Below are 24746 nucleotides of genomic sequence, written 5' to 3' on the forward strand. Positions count from 1 at the left end.
TTTATTGTTGCTCTTGTTTAACAAGTGCCCACAAGTGCCCAGATGGTAAAGAATCTGCCCGCAATGCAGGAGACCTGGGTTCGATCCCTGGGTCAGGAAGATCCCCTGGAAAAGGAAATGGCAACCCACTCCAGTATTCTTGCCTGGAGAATCCCATGGTCAGAGGAGCCTGCCTGGTGGGCTACGGTCCATGGGGTCACACAGAGTTGAACACGACTAAGGGAATAACACACACACTCGAGGACTAACTAGCACAGCGACTGCTCCATGTAGACATTGTAGATTTGGGGATCAGGGAATACATAAATGATTGCCAACAGAAATTAATGAGTAATGATGCATAATTTCTGTGTTGAATATTAAGCTTTGCTTTATTGTTAAAAACCTGGAAACTTCTGTCTCCTGAACCTCATGTGGAATGGAGGTACTGGTCACATCTCATGAGCTTGGGCATTTAAACCTGCCTCCGGTTAATGAGCTAACACCTTTGTATACACGTAGCACCATATAAGAAGGGTACATTATACATGAATGGTACACATGCATATATATATATATATATATATATATATATACACATGTATTTTTGTATAACGAGCATCTTTGCCTCTGTTGTTTAATAGAACTGAAGGTAGAATTTTTAGAAGATCAGATCAGATCAGATCAGTCGCTCAGTCATGTCCAACTCTTTGCAATCCCATGAATTGCAGCACGCCAGGCCTCCCTGTCCATCACCAACTCCCAGAGTTCACTCAGACTCATGTCCATCGAGTCAGTGATGCCATCCAGCCATCTCATCCTCTGTCGTCCCCTTCTCCTCTTGCCCCCAATCCCTCCCAGCATCAGAGTCTTTTCCAATGAGCCAACTCTTCGCATCAGGTGGCCAAAGTATTGGAGTTTCAGCTTTAGCATCATTCCTTCCAAAGAAATCCTAGGGCTGATGTGCTTCAGAATAGACTGGTTGGATCTCCTTGCAGTCCAAGGGACTCCCCAGAGTCTTCTCCAACACCACAGTTCAAAAGCATCAATTCTTCAGCACTGAGCCTTCTTCACAGTCCAACTCTCACATCCATACATGACCACAGTAAAAACCACAGCCTTGACTAGATGAACCTTTGTTGGCAAAATAATGTCTCTGCTTTTGAATATGCTATCTAGGTTGGTCATAACTTTCCTTCTAAGGAGTAAACGTCTTTTAATTTCATGGCTGCAGTCACCATCTGCAGTGATTTTGGAGCCCAGAAAAATAAAGTCTGACACTGTTTCCACTGTTTCCCCATCTATTTGCCATGAAGTGATGGGACCGGATGCCATGATCTTCGTAAAAGATCAAGGGATGATAAGTCAAGGCACAAGATGCCTTAGTTGGGCTCCTGTCAGTCACTTCCTAGCCGTATGGCCTTGGGCAAGACAATTTCTCCCCCTGAGTCTTATACTCCACTGAAAGGTGGGTCTAATGATGCCTCAGTGGTCTGAAGGTGGAAACATGAATGAAATCATTTCTTGTGGCACCTTTCAACATTGGGTCTCCCCAAGGTGCTGAAGCTTTAGGGGATTTTAAAGGATCATGAAGACGTACTAACATGTTGATATTTAATTTGGTTGGAACTTGGCTATAAATTAGTATGGATTAGTATTTTTGCCCCCTCCCAGCCTTTCTTGGGAATATTTTATTCAATAATGGTAATACAATATTGAAGATGGTGGAAATAATAACCAGCTGATGATGAATTTATATTACTCAATGGTTGTGCATGCTGTTTACCAGTTGCTCACTCTGCTCTGGATTCTATACTAAATGCTTGCTGTACAGTCTCATTTCATCTCTTTGGTAATTTCTGTAAAAGGGGAATCAACCTCTTCGTTTGCCAGATGAGGAAGGGATTGGAGTTCAAAGAGGCGGACAGATTTGGCCAGAAGCCCGTAGAAAGTGGTGGGAGCCAGGCTCCGACTCACATTTTGCAGCGTCTTATCTCAGGCTCACATGTTCTTTCATTAAGTTTTTCCAAACCTTGAATTATGAAGGAGGTGTTACTCTCCACTTCATAAAGGCCATAAAATGTGGCAGTGAACTCTTACAAGTATGTGTGTGTGTGCATAAAAACATATTAGATCATTGCATCACAATTAAATTTGGGCTCCAATTTTCCTTCAGTACTATCAGTCCTTGAATCTAGAACCTTCTTTTGACAGCTGGATGCATGTGATCACAGAGAAAGGAAATGCACTCCTTAGATGCTCTGTAGAAACCCCCTTCCTCTGCCCCAGCGCCCTCACTGGGAGCTCAGAGCTGGGTTTGGGAAACCTCATGTGACACTTCAGAGCAGCCTTTCCAGCAGCCCGTGGATTTATTTATTTTTTCTGTGGCGATGAGAAGTATCAGACTTTTGGTCAAACCTTGGCCTCCATTCCACGTAAAAATGGAAGTTTTGTAAATGAAGCTTCCTGTGTGTGTATTCAATTTGTATTTCATAAAGCAGTTATTGTCCATTAAATAAATACCATCTGATTGTTGGAAACCTATTGGAGGGTTAATTGTTGTGTAATGAGATATGTCTCTATTACATGGGGCCCTCAGCTTCAATCAGTATGTTTTTAATAACCTATAGTCAGTTGGTACTTGAGGCTCATACAATAGCTATTCTGTTCAGTCTAAGATTTCATAATGGAGTTATCATATGTTAAATTAAAACTGACATTTTAGAAACATATCTAATTAGGGTTAACAGCTATGTAGACTGGAGTCTATGACTGAAGGAAGTAGGTCAGCAAGTTCAATAAATTGTTTTAAAGAAATGAATCTATCCATCTCCCATAACAAGGAGTTCATACTCATGGAAATTGGCTTAGTACAAAGTGCACAAGCTTTGATGTCAAGTGGTCTGTATTCCAGTCTCAGCTTTACCACTCCCAGCCCAGGGGACCTTGGGCGAGTTTCTCACCCCTCTGATTCTTTCTGGCCTTCTTGAGTCTTCTTCCATAAAAAGTGCTAACCATACCCACTCCACCTGGCTTCTGTGGGGAATTTAATAAGATGACATCTGTGATATGCCTAGCACACACACTCTATGCTCAGGAAACACTAGCTCCCATCTTGTACAAAGTTTCCCAGAGCTGTTGAGCTACTTGAAATCCTCTTTCCCTGCAGAATCTCTGATGTTTTCCACTCCATTCATCAATGCCAACCTCTAGCCCCTGGCCATCGTCATGTCCTCCTGCTGTTCCTCACATCTGTGGTCAGAGAGAATACAAGGGTTTTCCTTAAAAAAACATACTCAGATCCTCCCACCGCTGTGTCCTCACACATGGGCAACTGAATAAATAATTCAAGGCCACCCCTGGCTTTTTTAACTCCTTCATTTTTATCTGTCTTGCAAACATGTGTTGACTAGATGGTTTCAGTTTTCTGAGCAATGGGCTGTGGCGTATAGTAGAAAGAATGCTGGACTGGGAACCAAGAGACCTGAGTCTGACGTCTTTGCAACTTCATTCATTTCTTCTTCCTCTTTGGCCTCAGTTTTCTGATCTGTAAACTAAAGGGGAATCTAGCCTTTCTCAGCCAAGGTTCTTTTTCCAAGTCTCAGAACGTAGAAAATGACTTGAGTGACTATTTTCTCAATTCTCCTAAGGATAGTACATAACTAGTACCATTCTAGATGCCTAGGAGAGAGCTTAATTCCTTCTGTACAGTGGGTACCTTAGAGAAGCACTGTCCAATAGAACTTTCTGTAATGTAGTATCCAGTGTGGTAGCTGTAAGCCAACTGTGGCTAGGGAGCAGTTGAACTGTGATGAGTGTAACTGAGGAACTGAAATGAATTCTATATTAATTTTAATTTATTTAGATTTGAATAGCTACATGTTACTAGGGGCTGCTAAAGTAGATGGCACAGATTTGGAGCTTTAAACTTTAATTCTCATGGACCGTGTGTAAGAAAGGTGATCTCTTCCAGTGTTAGCATCCTTTAGCATCCTGTGTTTCTATGATTTCAGTTTGTGTGTGTGTGTGCATGTATTTCTGTCTGTGTACATACAGGTGCCCATTAAAATCAAATAAATGCCAAGGATTAGAAACACATCTGACATACCCTGAATGTGTAGGAAATGGTGTGGTTTTGGTAAAGTCTGTTTTGACTGTGACTTTTTGAGCTTTGACCTTCGTATAGTTATTCTGTAACCATGATCCTCAGCTTCCTTATCTGTAAAATGGGAACTTCACCCACCATATACAGGATCATACCTTTGCTCTTTATTTCCTGACTTTGCTTTTACCTGTGCTCTTATTTTCCCAATTCATTCTTCATTCATCATTCAGGCTGATCTTTTAAAAATGTGAATTGGATCATGTCACCCACGTTATAACCCTCCAGTACTTTCCCACCACTTTTATGTGTAATCTGCAAGGAGTCTGCAGAGCCTTCCATCCTGAGGTCCTTGCCTGCTTGCCCCACTGGCGCTCTCACTGCTCTGTCTTCCATTTGTGACTCTTGCCACTCGAGTTTCCTTCAGGGCCTCTATGGACCGAGGCCATCTCTCCCACCTCAATCCTTTGCATACCTTTAGACGGAGCCCGGGCTGCTTTACTCCGCTCTTGGTGTCATTCTTCGACCTGCACTAAGCTCTGCCAGCGTTGCGCCTGTCCGAAGCCCTGCACAGCCCCTCATTAGTCTCTCCTACATCATCTGTCGACTTTCCTTCTAGCAGTAATTCAACCTGTACTTTATACACATTATTTTCCTATTGGTTTATGGACTGTTGCCTCTGCTGGATTGCAGGGTCTATGAGGGCAGGTACCACATCAAATCTCCTCTCCCATGGATGGTTAATGTCTGGTAGTTGCACAGTGCTAGCAACCAGAGATTGTTCAATGAGTATCCAGTGAATGAACAGGTGAAATATTGAATGAACACGCGAACCCATGATTGAGCATGAGGGAATGCACTTTGTGGAATTCTGTGTAAATAAGGCCCATTTACTGTCAGGTGGATGACAGTTTATTAATTCATCAAAGTATTTATAGGGAACCTACAGTTGTCAAAATCACTGCAGATGGTGACTGCAGCCATGAAATTAAAAGACACTTACTCCTTGGAAGGAAAGTTATGACCAACCTAGATAGCATATTCAAAAGCAGAGACATTACTTTGCCAACAAAGGTCCGTTTAGTCAAAGCTATGGTTTTTCCAGTGGTCATGTATGGATGAGAGAGTTGGACTGTGAAGAAAGCTGAGCACCAAAGCATTGATGCTTTTGAACTGTGGTGTTGGAGGAGACTCTTGAGAGTCCCTTGGACTGCAAGGAGATCCAACCAGTCCATTCTGAAGGAGATCAGCCCTGGGATTTCTTTGGAAGGAATGATGCTAAAGCTGAAACTCCAATACTTTGGCCACCTCATGCGAAGAGTTGACTCATTGGAAAAGACTCTGATGCTGGGAGGGATTGGGGCAGGAGGAAAAGGGACAACAGAGGATGAGATGGCTGGATGGCATCACTGACTTGATGGACGTGAGTTTGAGTGAACTCTGGGAGACGGTGATGGACAGGGAGGCCTGGCGTGCTGCGATTCATGGGGTTGCAAAGAGTCGAACACGACTGAGCGAATGAACTGAACTGAACAGTTTTCAAGAACTCAGTGAAGTACAGGTGACTACATGCGTTTCCTCTAAAGCAAGGCATCTAGAGTAGAAATCTCAGTTACCATTAAGATCAGTGCGATCTGGATTCATACAAGGATGTTTGTAATCTCATTGTCGTCATAAAGCCAGTCCTGTGACTCTGAGCTGCTATGCATGGATTGTGGTCATTGTAATGGAACCAGACTGGTGCTGTGCACCTCCCTCTACACTCTTCATCCTCTGCCTCCAAGTACATTTGTTTAATCATCATTATTGCTAGTTCAAGAACACCTCATACATACTGAAAATACAGAGAAAGTTCAGAAAACCAGAAAGAATGGAAGTAGGGAGAGAGGAATCATCCTGAGTTCCACCACCTAGAAATATTTGCTGGTAGTATTTCATCACATTAAGTTATTTGAATAGCATTGAGATGCTGCTATAAGGTACAGTTTTGAATATGACTCTTCCCTTAACATTACAACACATTTTCCATACATTTTAATGATCTTTATGAGTATTTGTACCAACTGCTTACTGTTCCATTGAGCAGATTGGCCTTAGACTGTCCAGTCATTCTATCACTAAATATTAGTGTGCTTATAAACTTATACCTATGTATGATTTCATATTTCTGATGATAAAGCTGATGATGCAAAATACACAATTTGAGGGTCTAGACTAGGTTAGTCATGAGTCTTAGCAACATGTTGGAGTGACTGGTATTTATCCATCTATCCATCCAGCCATTAAACTACACATGTTGGTCACCATATTAGCAGATAAGCAGAGGCAGAAAGTATTCAGATTTAGGTTTGGGGATGAGCTCCCTGGCAGCTGGGTGGAGGAGGAACAAGGACCAGCTTCAGACTGTGATGTTAGCAAGCACATGAGCCCTGGGACTATGGAGCCTCCCTGTGAAGCAAAAGCCCTAAGGCTTGAGATAGGGTCCCTCCCTTGTGTCTTTCAGGCTGCTGAAGGATGGTGATTCTTTTAGGAAGGAGATTTTGGCAGGACCATTGCATTTTGAGAAATAATGGGTTGGGCTATGACCTTTCTTGATATTTTCCCTCTCCAGTAGCTCTGTAGAAGTTGCTCAGATTTTCAGAGTTTTGGGCTTGCTCACCCTAGTACAGGAGAAGAAGGCTATTATCCCTCTCCCTTCCTAGCAACTATCTCCTGAACAGGGGCCAAGTCTGGAGAACAAGTAGGATCCCGAAGGCTGTTGTGGTTAAAGGGAGATTGAATCCAGACACGTAAGACACCAGCTGATGGGGAAGGCCACTGTCATATTCCGCTGCTGGGGTTTGTCCCACTGAGGGATTGGCTTGCCCCTTGGAAAGCTGATGAAGCAAATTAGGTGGCATGGTAAGGAAACTCTTTTTGACTGTAAAATCCAAGAGCGACTCATCTATCCCCTGAATGTCAGAGCTAGAAGGTTCTTTAAGCACTGTCTAGTTCAGCCCAGTCATTTTCAGCTGAAGGAACTGAACCATTCCTTCCTCCTATTTAATACCTAGGATCCTGATAATCCCTGCACATAGTAGGTACCAGACAGAGATTGTTAAAAGAATAAAATTTGAGGTCCGATGGGTAAAAGATTTTCTCACAACCACATATCAAATCTTCAGTGGAACTTTGAATCATTGATGAAATGAAGAAATAGTGCAGGTAGTAAGTCTGGGCTGCTTTAAATGTAAGTGTATCCACCATCAGAACAGAAGACGCTTAGACCCAAGAAAGGCCCTCTTGGGTGGTGGGGAGGAATTTCATTTATGATCATATTCTGGAAGCTCTGACAAAGATAGGGAGGATTTAGTATTGTTGTTTAGCCTCTAAGTCACGTCCGACTCTTTGTGACCTCATGGACTGTAGCTCGTCAGGCTCCTCTGTCCTCCACTATTTCCTGGAGCTCAATTCATGTGTGTGGAGTCAGTGATGCTTTCTAAGTCTCTCATTCTCTGCTGGCCCCTTCTTTTGCCTTCAGTCTTGCCCAGCATCAGGATCTTTTCCAATGAGTCTGCTCTTCGCGTCAGGTGGTCAAAGTATTGGAGCTTCAGCATCAGTCCTTCCAGTGAATATTCAGGGTTGATTGTCTTTAGAATTGACCGTTTGGATCTCCTCACAGTCCAAGGAAGAATAAGGATGACAGGGGAGAAAATTTGTTGTCACCTACACCTTTGGCTCAGTTGAGTCAGGAACTCATTCAACCATTCCTAAGTCGGTGCGTTTCCTTCTTTCCTTGGCCTCCTAGAGAATTGGGATCAGCATGTGACCTTTGCCTGGAAGGGAGATTCCTGGTGCAGTATGCCTTCAATGCCTCCTCCCCGATGCCCTGTGGCCCATCAGGACACTGGAGTCCTCGGGAAGCAGAAGGTAAGCCAGGCTGGGGGCTCTTTTGCAGGTTGGGTGTGCAAAGAACTCTTTCAGTGTAGATAGAGCTTTGTGATTTTAATGGTCTTTCTCACGTACAATCCAGAGAAGGCAGCGGCACCCCACTCCAGTACTCTTGACTGGAAAATCCCATGGATGGAGGAGCCTGGTGGGCTGCAGTCCATGGGGTCGCTAGGAGTCAGACATGACCGAGCGACTTCACTTTTCACTTTTCACTTTCATGCATTGGAGAAGAAAATGGCAACCCACTTCAGTATTCTTGCCTGGAGAGTTCCATGGACAGAGGAGTCTGGTGGGCTACAGTCTATGGAGTCAAAGAAAGTCGGACACGACTAAAGCGACTTATTTTAAAGTCACCACACCCGTCACTGCACACATTTTTTTTTTTTTTTTTTGGCCAGGTGGAAAGCAGTGAGAATGTTTAAGATCTACTTGTTATGCAGTTTTTCAACACAGTATTGTTAATTGTCGTCACCATGCTGTATATTAGAGCTCCAGAATTTATTCATTGTATTGCTAGCAGTTTGTACTCTTTCCCCTCCATCAAGGCCAGTATTCATGCATTTGTTCAGCACAAGGCTTTTTGAGCACCTGAACTGTCCTGGGTATGTCATCCCACTTTACATATGAAGAAGCAAAGCCCCTGAGGAATCAAATGCCCAAGGCCACATACCTGATAAGACACCGTGTGTGTGTGTGTGTGTGTGTGTGTGTGTGTGTGTGTGTGTGTGTCTGTGCCCTAGAGCTTGACAGCCTGTGGGTACAAACAAGCTCACGTCAAAATCAACACGCATACTGGAAGACTTCAAGGCATCACCAGCCTTTGATTCTTCTGCAGTTCTTCCTGGGAATACCCAAGGCAGTCTTCCATGTGTCGCAATTTTTCCTCTCGGACTCCTGCCGTGTCATTTCCTTGTCAGAATCCATGTATCAGCAAGACACTGGAGGGAAGCACCTCAGGACGGCCGTGGTTGTGGGCTCCACTCACAGACCTTCCATGCTAGGGGTGGGTCAGTCTACCAGGCCTCCCTGCAGACCCACAGTCTCTCTGCTCCCTTACACTCACTGCTGCAGCCCCTCAGTTTTCTAGCGAAATGAAGAAAGTGTCTTTCACCCAATGCTTTTTCGCCCTGTCACTTGGCCCTGAAGCAAGACCGCTCGCAACATAGCGAATCTCATGGCCAGTTGCCCATTCTGGGTCCTTCTGTGGTATCTCTCTCTTTGAGGCGCAGGTCTAGTCCCTGAAACCAGGCTGGCAGAAACCCCACACCCCCCTCAGCCCTCCGTCTCGCCCTCTGTTGCCTTTGGAGACGTCCACACAGAAGCCCCCCCACCCCAAGTCCCTCATCATGCTCTGCGGGGTGGCTCATGCCAACCATCTTTGGGGAGGGACCCCCGGCTACCTGAGGAAGCAGAATCTGACTCTTCACTGAGGTTCAGTGAGAACTCCCCCATTCTCCTTTATATTTTTAGAAAGGAGGTTGAAAAAGAGAAAGCCAGAGATAGAATAAAGCAAGGGAGAAGGATCAGAGAGGAAACGTGAGGGAGAAAAATGACAGCGCTGTGCTCTGTTATCTTCTAAAGCAGCTTGAAATAAAAGGGAGAGTTGAACTGGGGAGCTAAACAGATCCACCAGGAATGGAAAGCCCAAGGGGTGTCTGGGAGCAGCCCTCAGCTCGGCCTCACGGAATCTCGGGCTGTCAGACGTGGAAGGGATGCCTGGGGTCACCAGGCCCCAGTTCCCACCCTGGGCAGGAATCCCCTTTGTGTGCGCCCGGCACCAGCTCATGTATTTCCCTGGTCTCCACATTCTAGCGCCATCTGCTAGAAAGTTCTTCTGAAATCTGCAATGGTGACTTTTTCACCCAAACTGAATCCACGTTGGGTGCTCCCAGAAGAAGATCTGTGTCTCTTCCATGCAAGGAACAAACTCATCTCCTCTCTGCCCACCGCAGGGACTATGTGCCAGGCAGGCACCGTGCTGGGCACGGGGACTCCGCAGAGCTGGCTATCTGATAGGAGAGTCAGATGAGTATTCGGGAGCGTTCTCCATCTGGTGTAATGAAGATGGTGCTGATAGACATACAGAGTGTGGGGAGACAAGTAGAAAGTGGGGGGCCTCCCCACAAACTGAGACTCACGCCCCGCAGAGGAAATGTCAGCATATCAGTCAGCAAGATGCATTTAAGAATGTGAGAGGAGTTGACTGTTGAGATCACTGGTTATTTTAGTGTGATCTGGAGACTTAAGGGCCTCCTAAGGCGTCTTCATGTGTCCTCCAAGGAAAAGACATTTTCATAATAATACTATAACACAGTTTACCTTTTTTACTCACTTTCTCTCCTGAGTGTCCAGCGGTGCTTCCCAGTGACTGCATGGCACGTGATGTCATACTGCTTAGATAGCTAATGGGATGCATGTGTATGTGTTCCTGTGTTTTAAAGCCTCTCAGTTTTAATCCACTATATGGTAATGACATAGATACTATGTACAAGAACAAAAGCTCTTCAGTAATGGAGTAGGAACTTAAATGGGTATGGAGAGAAAGGTATAGACTAGGAAGCAGTTGAGCTGGGGTGAGATGTGTAATGACCAGATGAGGATGGGTTTGGACTCTTCTGAGGGTCATAAGGAGATGCACGTGCCTTGGCAGGGGTCTGGGAGATGGTGAGATGTGCCTGTTATGAAAGATCACCTGGTCTGCTCTGTGATGAGGAGGTTGGGGGTTGAGTAGACCTGGGGTGGGGTTTGGGGGGAGGGGAGAAGGGTGCCTCTAAGTGGCTGTTTTGGGAGGATGGTGGGGCTTCCCAAGTGGCAGAGTGGTAAAGAGTTCTACCTGTCAGTGCAGAGCAAGCAAGACGTGAGTTTGATCCATGGGTTAGAAAGATCCCCGGGTGTAGGAAATAGCAATGGGCTCCAGTATTCTTGCCTGGGAAACCTCATGCGCCGAGGAGCCTGGTGTGCTACAGTCCATGGTGTCGCAAAGAATCAGACACGACTGAGCATGCACATGTGCACGCTGGGTGAGGGAGGCAGCAAGACTCTACCCTGAGGCTTTCTGGATAAAATCGTCTCAGTTTGTTCTACCACTTGAATGAATGAAACAATTCCCTGCATCCCACACCACCATCCAACCAAACTATCAATTGGTCAGGTCTGCTCCTGGTTCATCCCTGACCCTCTGAAGGCAGGAATTGCGGAGCAGAATCCCACTGAAGTGTTGAACCACCTCCCCTGTACCCAGAGTCGACTTGAGGCCTCCAAGAAAACCCAGCAGCCCTGGGTTTTCCTTTAGGATATGCAAATTTAGTACACACAGGCCAGGAAAAGACACTGTTCTTTTTTTAGAGCATCCTATTACAGGCTCTGTGATCCATTTGGCTCAGACCCTTTTAATATTCTTGAAGAAATAAACTTTTCCATGAGCCAAGCTCTGCAATGTTTTTCTCAACTCATTTTCATCCTATTTATCTTTGCGTGTTTAAGTTTTTGGACTTCCCAAACTAACATAAAACTCCCCAATCTGTGAGCGATGCCAGACGCATCTTTGGGGTAGGGGAAAGAGCATGGGTGTGGGGAGGATGACGGGGTTGGGGTTTTGGTCTGAGCCTGGCCATCAATGAGCTCTGTGCCCTTGAGTGAGTCACTTTGCTTCTCTGAAGATAGCATCTTATCAACAGAATGTCCTTTCCAGCTAGGATATTCCACAGAGCCACAACCTCATAGTTTTAACTCCACATTAACAAGATAGAAAATTCTTCACTTAACAAATATTTATGGCATATTCACTATGTTCCACTAACTCCATCTTATGAACTTCAGGGAAAATATAATCACAGAAATTCTTGCCTTTGGCCACAGAATGTGGTTGTACCAAAAAGAAGCCCTATTTTCCCTTCTCTTGAGCAAACACTGTACTTCACAGATGAATATTTTCTGAGATATTCAACACCACGACACGCTCGTAGCTCAGGAATCAGCTAGATCTGATTGACTCAAATCTCAGTTTAGATCACTTATGCAAGCATATAACACATGGCAACTGCTGGGTTTTCTGTGAGAGGGTAACAAATGGCACTGGCTGTTTTCATTTTTTTCTTGTGTGAATCTTTTCCCCATTTTTGTGCCCAGAATATTTCAGGTGTGCTGAAGTATACATCTAGAAAAAACTTGGCACCGAGTTTTTATAAACAGTATTTGTGTCAACAGCTGCAGTGTATATACACAAAGATATGTAATAGACGTCTGTACAGATTGTCATAAATGTAAATTTAGATCAGTGTGGGTTTGTATAAATACATTTCACACACATATATTGCCTGATCTCTAGTGGATAGCTTATATAAACATGTGACTTTTCATATAAAAAAGGTATGTACTTGTAATGAAGTAACAGTTCCGAAGTACTTTTGTTCCTTGCCCCTTCCTTTCTTTCCTTTCCCCTTCCTTCCCTTCTACCCTCCCTCACCTTCCCTTCCCTCTGTTCCCCTTCCCTATATATCCTCCTCCTCCCCACCTTTCCTTCCCTTTCCTTTTCTCAACCTTTCTCCCAAATTTGTCACCACCCAGCTTATCAGTCTCCTGGGTGTGTTCATTTTTCCTCCTTAGGGACTCTGGTTTGTCCTCCTTGCCTCTCATGTTCTCTTGGTACAGGCAAGAGTTGTGTATTATCTGCACTGATACAGTATTTTGTTAACTGATTCCACTAGACTGGAAGCTCCATGAGAGCAGAGACCATGTCTGCAAAACCTGTTCTTCCAGGGACTATAACCTAGCCCTGGACACAGACAGAGGCAGCCATTCTCTGGATGGATGGATGGGTAGGTGGGTGGGTGGACCGATGGATGGATGGATGGGTTGAGAGGTGGATGAATGGGTGGATAGATGTATGGATGGAGAGTATCTGTGACTCTAAATGTTGGTTTTTCTGAAAGACAACCTTCATTTGCTTGCTTGAAAGTCTTCACTAACTCCCCAGCTGTCTTAGCATGAAGTTCAGTTTCCTTAAAGTGACACACAAAACCCTTCCTAATCTGGGCTCAGCTTATTTTGCCGGCCTTACCACTTACTCAAAACCACAATCATCTTATTTCACTTTCTCTATTAACTGTTCTCTTTGCTTGGAATAACTCCTCTTCCCAGGCTTTCACTTGTTAATTCTCCCTATGTGTCAAAGCAGAGCTAATGTCTTTGTCAATATGTTCATCTATTAACTATCTCATCCCATTTGGGTTTTATAGTACCCCTTGTGGGGTAGACATCGTTAGAGTAGGTAGTATGGCGAGAAGCTGTATAATTGATATTGTAACCCATGTTTATTCCTTCAAAGTTTGGCATGCTCTCTGGACCCACAGCATCACAAGTATTCTGCTCCCCACCATGGAATTACTTAACATCTGAGGCTCTGTTTCCTCTTCCGTAAAATGAGTTTCATAAGACCAACGTCATAGACTTATTGGCAGGATGAAAAGAGTTGAGGCATGTAACATGCTTGGCACAGTGCCCAGCACACAGAGGATGGTCAGTGTGTGAAGCTTGGTGCTGTTAAAGGGACTCAGTGCCCCTTGAAACTCTTTTTTTTTTACATCTAAAAGTTTGTTCTGATAACCAGACAAGCTCACACTTTGCTAATATTTCTAGTCCTATTGACTTACTTGAGCATAATGATCAAGCTTAGTTTCTTATCCTTTGGAAAGCATTTGGTCTCTCTGTTGATTAACAAGAAACCAGGGATGAAAATCGGAGCCAAACAGATTTGTCATCTTTGCTCTCCTGTGGCTTCCCACCACTGAAAGTCATTTTCTCCAAGGAAGGGAGAAAGATCTCTCCATTCCTTGTCAGCTCCAGGAGAATGCATGGTGGGGGACAGGGGGGTGCTCACCTGGAACATACCATGACATAGTCCATGGATCCTTCACTTCTTTAACTCCATATGAACGCACTAGGAGAGTCTTCACTTAAGTATCTATCGAGTATGCGCTGTGCTTCCTGTTGCTGGGCGGGCACTGTATAAATCACTGAGCGTGGCAACTGAGGAAAACAGAGCTGCCAAACAGAGGCAAAATGACAACCATCTTACAGGATTTTGCTGAGAATCAGATGAATACATTAATGGCTAAGGAATGTGCTTCGTATGCATTGAAACACTGCCCTTGATAAGGCTTTTTGAATGATTAAGTGCTACATAAGTACCAAAAGACCCACAAAGTCAAAAGGATTCAGGAGCTCTTTGGGTTGGAGAATTGACAGAAAGAAAGACTTCAGCCTTATTTGTGCCTTTGACTTGAACAGCTGGTCTCTTCTATCCAGCATTTGCCACAGGTAATAAATGAAGTTGGCCAAGGAAAGGTGGAGGGAACCTTGTAGTTGTATTCATCTCTTCTTGTTCTGATGTGTTGTATCTAAAGAGTCTTTTCAATTTTCCTTGTCCTTGGCCCCTCCCCTGCCTCCCTTGCCCATTCTTGCTCCTCTTTTTCTCTTCTCTTTCCCATCTCCCCTGGACATCATCTCTTACTCCCTTGGCTGGGCAGAGGCAAGGGGATTGGAGATACTTAACAACTTTCACTGGAATGGCTTTTCCACCCAAAATCAGTTTCTAGTTTTCATATTGTGGTGATTCCTATTATCTGTAACATTATCATAAAGCCTTTTCAGGCTAAGATTGATGTTTTCTTTTCCCCCCTTTTGCTTTTGAAATATCCAGCACCTCCACCCCATCAACCACTGATTTAAAGGGGGAAAAAAAGAATGTGGCTCACAGGACAACCTGAGATCTCCCATCCTCCCCTCACCAGCTGATGTGTATCTCTTGCTAGACACCCTTACATAAATCAAAGCCAGTCATTGCACTGAGTCCTGATTACTTTTCTCAGCAGTGCAAAGGAGAGTTCTCTGAGGGTCTAGGACTAATGATCTCAGCCGAGAAAAATTCAGAAGTCACTGCTCAGGCTGAGATCAGTAGGGATGAGGCACCGTCTCCCTGGGGAAAGACTGGAAGACTCTCTCCTTCCTTCTCCCCCCTCCCAAGCAGCCCTCCCCTCCCTGAGTCCAGCTGGACAGGACTCAGAGAAGCTCCATGGCATGGAATGACCTCATGTGGAAGAGGGGAGGCAAGAGATAAGATGGCTCCAGGGCTGCGTTCCAGCTCTGTCATTCAGGGTTCTAGATAGTTTCCTCCACGGAAACTCAGCCCAAGAGGCGGAAGCTATTATAACTCACCTCCTCTTCGCTGGAGGTTTCTGGCCCTTCTGTCCTTACAAGCAGGTTGTACCAGAGGGAGTCTAGTTTATGTTAGCGGCTCTCGCGTTCAGTCTGGAGAACGAGGAACTTCAGGATGAGACAGAGCTAGGCTCTAGTGCTGACTTTTACACATCAAGCTGTGAGACTCTGGTTAGTTCACTCCACATCTCTAAGCCTTGGTGGCCTCACCTCAGAAATGAGTCCTTGCAAGAATTAAACTGGTTCAGAGGACATAGTGGGTGTTTAGCATGCATCCCTTCTTTCTTTCCATCAAGTGAGAGATGAGGAAGGATAGTTTGGGCAGCAACTCCATTGTAAGCAACTTATTTGAAGGTGATTTTGACCAAACGTATCATGATTCAGTTCGTTCAGATCCACGTCACTGGGGTAGGAATGAGCAGGAGTGCTGTGAGTACAGCAGATTCACCAAGACACTGAGAATCTTCCCTGTCTTTTTACCTTCCCTCTGTGTCCTAGTCTGGCCAGTATCTCTTGAGGGCTGCAGGAAACTCTGAGGACTTTCCAGAGCTCATATCCTCATCTCTTGTCCACAGGTCATCCAGATGTTGAGCAGCCCTGTAAGTCCAGCGTCCGCACCTGGAGCCCCAATTCAGCCGTCAACCCACACACGGTCCCTCCAGCCTGCCCTGAGCCCCAGGGCTGCCACCTTGACCTGAGATTCCGCTACCCCTTGGTTCCCGAGTCTTTGACCGTCTGGGTGACCTTTGTCTCCACTGACTGGGACTCTAGTGGGGCTGTCAATGACATCAAACTCTTGGGTGTCAGTGGGAATAACATCTCCCTGGGGCCTCAGAACATCTTCTGTGATGTCCCGCTGACCATCAAGCTCCAGGATGTGGGAGAGGAGGTGTATGGCGTCCAGATCTACACGTTGGATGAGCACCTGGAGATTGATGCGGCCATGCTGACCTCCGTGGCAGACAGCCCACTCTGCCTGGAGTGTAAGCCGCTGCAGTACAAGGTGGTCCGGGATCCTCCTCTCCAGGTGGACGTGGCCTCCACCCTGCACTTCAGTAGAAGGTTCACAGACACGTAAGTGTGCTCTCTGGACAGGGAGATGATCAGGTAGGGGGCGGGGGGTTGCAGAGGGATGTGAGGAGGGTCAGAGTGTCCTACACTGGAAGAAGGGTGATCATAGACTCACCTCTGGGGATTTGTCACCTGGCGTTGGGTGAGTTGATATGGTGGGAAGAACAGCAGACCAAGAACCGTGAGTCCTGAATGCTGGTGGCAGGTCTAACCTGGGACTCTAAGCCTCTCTGACCTCTCTGTAGCTTACTTTTCCCAACAGTGAAATGAAGGAGGTTGGATGAGAGTAGCAAGAAAGTCATTTATTAGTAATGAAAATACAAGAACTGGAGTTTGCTAATGATCCCCTTTTTAGATTACATGGAAGTGTATTCATGCACTGTGGTTGCCTTTTGAGGAAAGGGTGAAGTTACAGCAGGTTGGCTGGGAACTGGGCATGTTCCCAGATGTTTGCTTAAAAATAATGATGGCTGCTGCTGCTGCTAAGTCATGTCAGTTGTGTCCGACTCTGTGTGACCCCAGAGACAGCAGCCCACCAGGCTCCCCTGTCTCTGGGATTCTCCAGGCAAGAACCTGGAGTGGGTTGCCATTTCCTTCTCCAATGCATGAAAGTGAAAAGTGAAAGTGAAGTCGCTCAGTCATGTCCGACTCTTAGCGACCCCATGGACTGCAGCCCACCAGGCTCCTCCATTCATGGGATTTTCCAGGCAAGAGTACTGGAGTGGGATAATGATGGCAGGTGAGCATAACCAGTAACCGTGTTTGTTTTCCAGTGTAGAAGAGAGGTTCATACCCATTTGATTCTTCGGCGCCCTCGCAGCTCTAGGTCTCCATGATTCTTTTTGGGTACTCGTTGCTTGGATGTGAGATAATGTTTGTTCTTAATATTCCTTTCTCATGTCGTCTCTCTATCACTTCTTCCTTAAGTATCCTAAGGATTTATGTTTCATGACAGGCACCACCTTACTATGAAGCCATGAGTGCTTTTCCTCTCTGCCAAGCCATGGGTTACTGTCTTTGCATCTCTGACTTATTTCATCCTCTCCACAACCACAGCCTTAGTCTCCTTCTCATTTTACAGAAGGAAACTGTAGCTTAGAGATGTGAAGTCACTTGTCCAAGATCACATACTTAGGAAGTGGTGAGATCAGGATTGGAATTCATCCTGGCTCCAAAGCCGGTGCACTTAACCACTGTTTAATTAAAGATGTGATTCCAAGTTCTGCTTTAATTTAACAAACGAGAGAGCCTTAGCCTCACCTAGTGTGGATATGAAGTCTATGAAGAGTCTATGAAGTCACATCTGTTGAACCTCACCTCTTCTATGTACAAGCGACATAGATAGGGAACATTTTGAGAACTGAAAAGAACAATAGCTCAGGAGTCAGACACCTTGTGTCTAGCCCCAGCTGGTCCACTTACTCATGCTAGATAAATCAGTCAATCTCTTTGAGTTTTGATTTACTCTCTGCCTGATGAAAATGTTGAAGTCGATGGTAACTGTGGGCCTTTTGTTGCACTTTCTTTGGTTCTAAGATGATATAAGACACAATCTCTGCTCTGTCTGTTTGAAAATATGTGCTAAGCCAGTTATTAATAGAAACCAAGTTCTGGAGGAAACTTTTAATCTCTTTAAGAGACAGAACCACTTTCAGACACTTTACCAGCACTTCCTTTTACAAGGCCGGCAATTAACGTGCACATTGCAAGCAAACCCTTGCCCGTTCATTGACTCAGAGATGAAGAACATCTGTTTAAAAACTCAGAGGGAGCCCTTGGTTTGTGTTTGAGGATGTACTTAAAAGACCGTCTTGCCTTGAGAATCCTCCATAACCCCATCTCTTCCATCTCCTCACTTGTCTAGAATGGTAACATTCTATAAATATGCATCCACTTAACATTTCTGTATAAAACAAGGAAGAGAAGAAATAATAGATGTCTTAAAACCTCAACTTAGACAGAGCTCTTTTTGTTTTTTTTTTTTTTTTTTTTTTTTAAGCCTGGAGTTGTGAGCCTGTAAGAGCTAGCATGGGTTGATAAGTACGGGATGGTAGATTGCACTAAAGAAGTAAAAACACCGTAAGTTCTCTTCTCAGCTAAGCCACTAACTTGCTGTATGTTCTTAGACTAGTCACTTACTCTTTCTGGACCTCAGAGGCCTTACATCCACGAGGAGGAGGTTGTACTAGATGAGGGATTCTCAGACTGAGTTGCACATTACAAAACTTAAGGACATTTTAAAATCATCTCCAGCTCATTTACATCCCCATCTCCTCCTTCCTCCTGGTCCTGCCCCAGATATTGATTTAATAGGAAAATGAGGCATAACCCTTAGGCCTTTAACATCTCACTGGTTGATTCTAACTTGCAGCCAAGTTTAAGAACCTCTGAACCAAAGCAGGCTCTTGAAGTGTGGCCCAGACCAGCGGCATCACCAGGATCTGAGAATTTAGAACGGGCAGGTTCTTAGGCCCCAGCCCAGACTGCTGACTAAGAAACTCTGCATACAGGACATCTCCAGATGATTCTGCTGCTGTTTGAAGTTTACTAGTTATTATTCTCACTGATCTGTAAGCCCCAGGAAGCTCCCAGTCCTCTTTACTCATATGACTGACTGCTCATTCAATTTACAAGTATGTACTGAGAACATTCTAGGTACCATAGTCTGTGCTGAGAGCCGTAGATTTCAGAGATGACTCGGTCCTCTTTCCTTAGACACTCACACTTTATTGCTGAAGACCTTAACCACTTGGTAAAAATGCCAAGTCCTAGGCCAGTTTGCTTCCCAAATCACCACTCTTCAGGTCCACACTGTGTACCCTTTGTCCCTTCATCCTCAACAAATGTGTCTTTGGCCCCGACTATGTTGCAGGCACAAGGGCTAGACTGAGTCCTTCATTGACCTTTTCCTCTTTGTCTTTCTCGAGTCCCAAGGAATTTATTGGAGACCTGGGCTGGGCCGGGCTCCATTTCCTGACTTGAAAGTTCTCTGAGACTGAAAAAATAAAATATCGTTCCAAGTCAACCTACTATTTCAACTCCTTTATCTCTTGGTAATTCGAGTTCTAAACTCCAACACAAATACCTCTTTGTGTGTGTGTGTGTGTGTGTGTGTGTGTGTGTTTCACTGCTTTCACATTTTTTCCATATCAAATAAATTGGCTCTTAGACAAGTTCTATATAAAGACTGTTTTGGAGAAAAAGAGGAGGGAGAGAAAAAATGCTTTCTTTTTCTTCCCTGACTCAACCCATTACATGATTCCCTTTGACCTTTGTCTTCATTTTTTTCTCTCAACAAAAATATTTATTCTTTCCGTTATCTATACTGGAGATAGTTTCCCAAGGTATGACATTGATGAAGGGAGAGGCTTCTGTGCTTACCCGATGGGCGCTGCTCGTAGACTGATTGCTCTTGGCCAGCGCAAGGCAGAACTGCAGACTGTCTCCTGTAAGTGGAAGCTCTCCATTAAGTGAGGTCTGACACTGACAGAGGAAAAGGGGACCCATGCTGACTCTGCTCCTAACTCACTATGTGATGTGAAGGCACGTTGCTTCACCTTTGTTTTTTTTCTACCTGTAAAGTGAGGGGACAACATATAAAGCTTTTCTCTGTGGATAGGAGTTGTTCTTAGGTGATGCGTTCTCTTTAGTTGGTTGTTTTTTAATAGTAAAAGGGACTCGGCAGAGACTGTTTATCTCTGACTCAGTACCCAGCATGGACCTCGCTGGTTCTGCATGTCCCAGTGAAAGGTGTAGTTTGTGGATAATGATAACGATAATAATCTAATAACCACTTTCTGAATGTTGACTCTGCTTTAAGTGCCTTTCACGTATTTATGAGGCAGGTAAAGCTCAGAAAAAAAGGCCAAAGCTCAGAAGAGTGAATTATCCAACCTAATACAGCTGGTAATGGCAGTAGTTGTTTTTGTTTAGTCGCTCAGTCGTGTCCGACTCTTTTGCTATAGCCCAGCAGGCTCCTCTGGCCATGGGATTTCCCAGGCAGGAATACTGGAGTGGGTTGCCATTTCCTCCTCCAGGGGATCTTCCCAACCAGGGATCAGAACCCGTGTCTCCTGCATTAGCAGGCAGATTTGTTACCAATGAACCACCAGGGAAGCCTGGTAATGTCAGAGTCAGGTTTAAAAATCAGGTCTAATTCCAAATCTCACCTTCTCAACCATAATACTCCACCTGCTGTAATAATGCAGAGGCAGAATTTTAGAGCTCAGACCTACATCTAAGCTGGCTGAAGTTCAAGATACAGAAAGCAGAAGACAGGATTACAATTCACAGGCTACCAGCCCACAGACTGTTCCTGAGACCTGCTCTTGGAGTCCAGCAACACGAAATACATGGCCAGGTCTTTTTGTGTCTGGCTGGGAAGGAGTGAGGATACTTCTGTTTCTAACTTGACTGCCAAGTGCTTCTGCACTGGGCACCATGCTCCTTGGGTCTGTATTGAATCTCCAGTTGTCTCTAATAAATAAAGACTCTGGATAAAACTAAACCTTTTTGGCTTGGAGAAAGTGAGATATAAAGCAAACCAGGAACAGCAGATAGCAGCTCACGTTCATTATTCATCAGTTTATCTGTTCATCCATCCATTGTCAATTCAGTGGTTTCTTACCCAAACTTGGAAGAACTGAGCTGTAATTGAGGAATATAAACTCCTTGAGGACTGGATTTTTGCCTCTTTATCTACTGGTGCCGTCCAAGTGCCTAGAACAATTCCAGGCACAAAGTTGGCATTCAGTAAATATTTTTGAATAATTCTTGAATAAAGAATGGGAAGGGGTTTAGCAGTTGAAGAGAAATGGAGAAGTGGCAGTTTACTAAGTAGCTACTATATGTCAAACACATATACTAAGGTCTTTGCTTAGGCGATCTTATTTGACTTAATCTGCACAACAACTCCACAAAGTAGGTGGTCCTATACCCCAAATTACAGATCAGAACCTAAAACTCAAAGTCTACACAGCTATCAGGGTAGCCGTTGCTGGGGTCTGCATGGAGTTCCATCAGTTTCAATGCCAGTGCTATTAATTGTTCATTCTCTAGTTGAACAAATTTGTCTGTGTCACCTACTTTGGTTGTGCCTCTCTGTTCTTAGAATCATTGATTTAGAGCTAGAAATATTCTCAGACGTTGTTTCTTCCCACCAGCTTATTTGTCTGTCCAAATTAATTAATCTATCAATTCTTTCATATTCAGACCAATTAAGGTGCCAATACAATCTCTATTTCACCTCACATCCTTGGTATTCTCAATATAAGTCTTGGAGTAAATGAATAATGATAAGGGAAGTATGAACTTTCCTGGTAGCTCAGCTGGTAAAGAATCCACCTGCAATGCAGGAGACCCTGGTTTGATTTTGGGTAGGGAAGATCCCCTGGAAAAGGAATAGGCTACCCACTCCAGTATTCATGGGCTTCCCTGGTGGCGTAGACGGTAAAGTATCTGCCTGCAATGCAGGAGACCTGGTTTCAATCCCTGGGTTGATCCCCTGGAGGAGGGCATGGCAACCCACTCCAGTATTCTTGCCTGAAGAATCCCCATGGAAAGAGGAGCCTGGCGGGCTAGAGGCCATAGCATCGTAAAGAGTTGTACACAACAGAACGACTAAGGACAGCATAGCACAGCAAGGGAAGGATATATTCCATATGATCTTGGTGGGAATTGTTGTGAATGAGTCCACATTTTACAAATCAAACCCTAAGTCTCTTTCTCTGGATTCCACATACTCAGAACCCCCATCAATAAGCTCAGAAACTTTATAGTTCACTCATCAGTTCATTTTCTGGGAGTGTATTTGTTGATTCCCATCATGAACCCAGGCACTTTCAAGGCACCAGCAATGCAGTAGTGAACAGAGCAGAGAGGACCCTTACTTTTACTTGATCCCTGTGATGTAGTTGGAAGAGACAAACCAGGGAGCACTACACAGTACCCCAGTTGGTTAGAATATAGTGATTTTTAGATAGGTTGTCAGGCAAGTCCTCTGTGATAAGGTGATATTTGAACAGAGACCAGAAGGGTCTCATCGTGACTTATAACCAAGGCTGGGTGACCTGTCATCATTGAGATTCTACCCTCTTTGGAACAGAAATGTCTTGTAACATGATCCTTGGTCTTTGATCACTGTCTGACATATCTTATCTTTAGCTGTGTATGTTTATTCCTCTTACCTGGTTCAGATTCTTAAGTACAAAATTTAACATGCTTCTTTGTAGCAGAGTCAGGGTTCCATGAATGCTGTCAGGCAAGTGAGTGAAGAATGAGTCAGCAGTAGCACAAAGTGAGACCTCTCAGAGACGAGTTTCTTGCCTCCAGATCTTAGCCATAAGATTGACATGTGATGCCATATTAAACTTCAAGGATTGGGAAATGTTAGACCAAACCAGGGTCACCTGAAACAGGTGGCTCTTTCATGCTGTTTCTGTGACTCTCAGCTGAGTCACCATTTCATTGTTTTTCTTAGGGCCATTTCTTTTCCTGGCTCTTTCTATATATCACTTCATCATGTGTTCTTTGTTCTTATATATGTTCCTTTTTTTTCTTTCATTCATCAACCAAATAGTGAAAATCTGTAATTCAATCATGTTTGGTAATGACTCCTATATTCACAGATACTTACTAGGTGTCTTGCTCTGTGCTATCCTCTACAGTTGAACTAGAGAGCCCTGATGCCTGGCCTTATGAGCACACAGTGTAAAAGGGGAAACAGGGGAAAAAATCAGGTGATTATGCTGCAGCATGAAAAGTGTGTGGGGTGAGGAGCATAAGAAGGCGATATAAAACATAAGAAGGGTCTCTAACCCAGCTTGAGATGATTTAGGAAGGTTTCTTGGAAGAAGGTTTCTTGTGGGCTTCCCTGGTGGCTCAGAGGGTAAAGCATCTGCCTGCAATGCAGGAGACCCGGTTCGATCCCTGGGTCAGGAAGATCCCCTGGGGAAGGAAATGGCACCCCACTCCAGTACTCTTGCCTGGAAAATCCCATGGACAGAGAAGCCTGGTAGGCTATAGTCCATGGGATCACAAAGAGTTGGACACAACTGAGCGACTTCACTTCTCTTTCACTTGGAAGAAGTTGTATCTGTCTAAGTTGAGACCTGAAAGAGCTAAGAGTTGATTATTGAAGAAGTTTGCCATAGGATGGATGGTTGGAAAATGGATGCTCATCAAAAGTTGATACATACATAAACAAATGAAGGACTGAGTAGATGAATGGACAGATCAAATGTGCTTCCTGGCAGAAGAGCACGCTGAATCTCAGATCACATGTAGAGTTTGGAGGAGGGGATGTAGTCATCTGGCCTGTCTATCCAGTTTGATCCTTAAATCTACTTTATTCCTTTTAACTGCTAAATAGTATTCCACAGTAGGAATGTGCTACAGGTTATTTAACTGTACTCATGGTCACGACTACTCAACAAATGGAAGTGCTTTGTCTTTGCCCATTGGATGGGTAAAACATGACTTTTCATTGGTGTTGCTATGATTGAGCATCTTGTCAAATATTGACTGGCTTTGCATCTCCTCTTCTGTGACTTGTCTGTTAACATGTTTAAGTGCTGTCTGATTGTTAATCTTATCATATGTCGGTTTTCCTAGCTGCTAAATTGGGATTTTAATGTCAGCCCGCCTGCATATCCATCAGTGTTCTCGGAATCTAGGGTAAAATGGGTAGTCAAGGATGAGCTAGCGTTTATGAAGGAGTTACTCTGAGAAATCATATATTCATTGATATCTTTCTCAAATGCTCCTTGGATGGGAACCATGCCACCTTTGAAGATACAGTGTTTAATAAAAACCAACCCAGGTTCTGACCTCAGCGGAGTCTAAATTTAGTCTCTCTGTTAACCCCCATTACATATGCAGGTATCGTCTGTTACCCGTAGTACTAGCTTCATGACTCCTAGTAATTACCATGTAGAATATACTTCATATATGCTCAGTCATGTCCAACTCTTTGTGTCCCATGGATTGTAGCCTCCAAACTCCTCTGTCCATGGGATTTTCCAGGCAAGAATACTGGAGCGGGTTGCCATGTCCTTCTCCAGGGGCTCTTTCTAACCTAGGAATAGAACCTGGGTCTCCCACATTGCAGGCAGGCTCTTTACCATCTGAGCCACAAGGAAATCCCCAGGAAATACTTCATATATGCTTAGTATTTTTTATAAGCCCACCAATGAGATATAGCTATCAGTATGGTTTATTTTTAGATGTGTAAGGTCAGACTCAAAACAATAAAGTCATTCAGTTATTCATTTAAGGCCTTACAGTTAATAGATGCTAGAGTCAAGTTTTACATCTCCTTGCCTAACCCTAACAGACGTGCCTGGCAAACTATAGAGCGTAATCATTGTTATGACAGAAAAAGGATAAGGTGATATCTTGATGAATGGAGAAAGTAGATGTTAAAACTAGTTTTTCATGTTTCCAAGAAGCG

At 44.3% G+C, this 24746-nt stretch overlaps 1 protein-coding gene across 1 annotated transcript in view; it reads left to right on the forward strand.

Annotated features, from left to right (window-relative positions):
• Nucleotides 1-24746, forward strand: part of PAPPA (pappalysin 1) — a 270648-nt gene that overhangs the window by 73359 nt on the left and 172543 nt on the right. The window contains exons 6-7 of the mRNA XM_006074173.4: nucleotides 7869-7990; nucleotides 15802-16300. Of these exons, the coding sequence (XP_006074235.3) occupies nucleotides 7869-7990; nucleotides 15802-16300 (621 nt within the window). The remainder of the gene's footprint in view (nucleotides 1-7868; nucleotides 7991-15801; nucleotides 16301-24746) is intronic.

The sequence above is a fragment of the Bubalus bubalis genome, chromosome 3 (assembly GCF_019923935.1).
Source record: "Bubalus bubalis isolate 160015118507 breed Murrah chromosome 3, NDDB_SH_1, whole genome shotgun sequence".
In the NCBI taxonomy this organism is placed as follows: domain Eukaryota; kingdom Metazoa; phylum Chordata; class Mammalia; order Artiodactyla; family Bovidae; genus Bubalus; species Bubalus bubalis.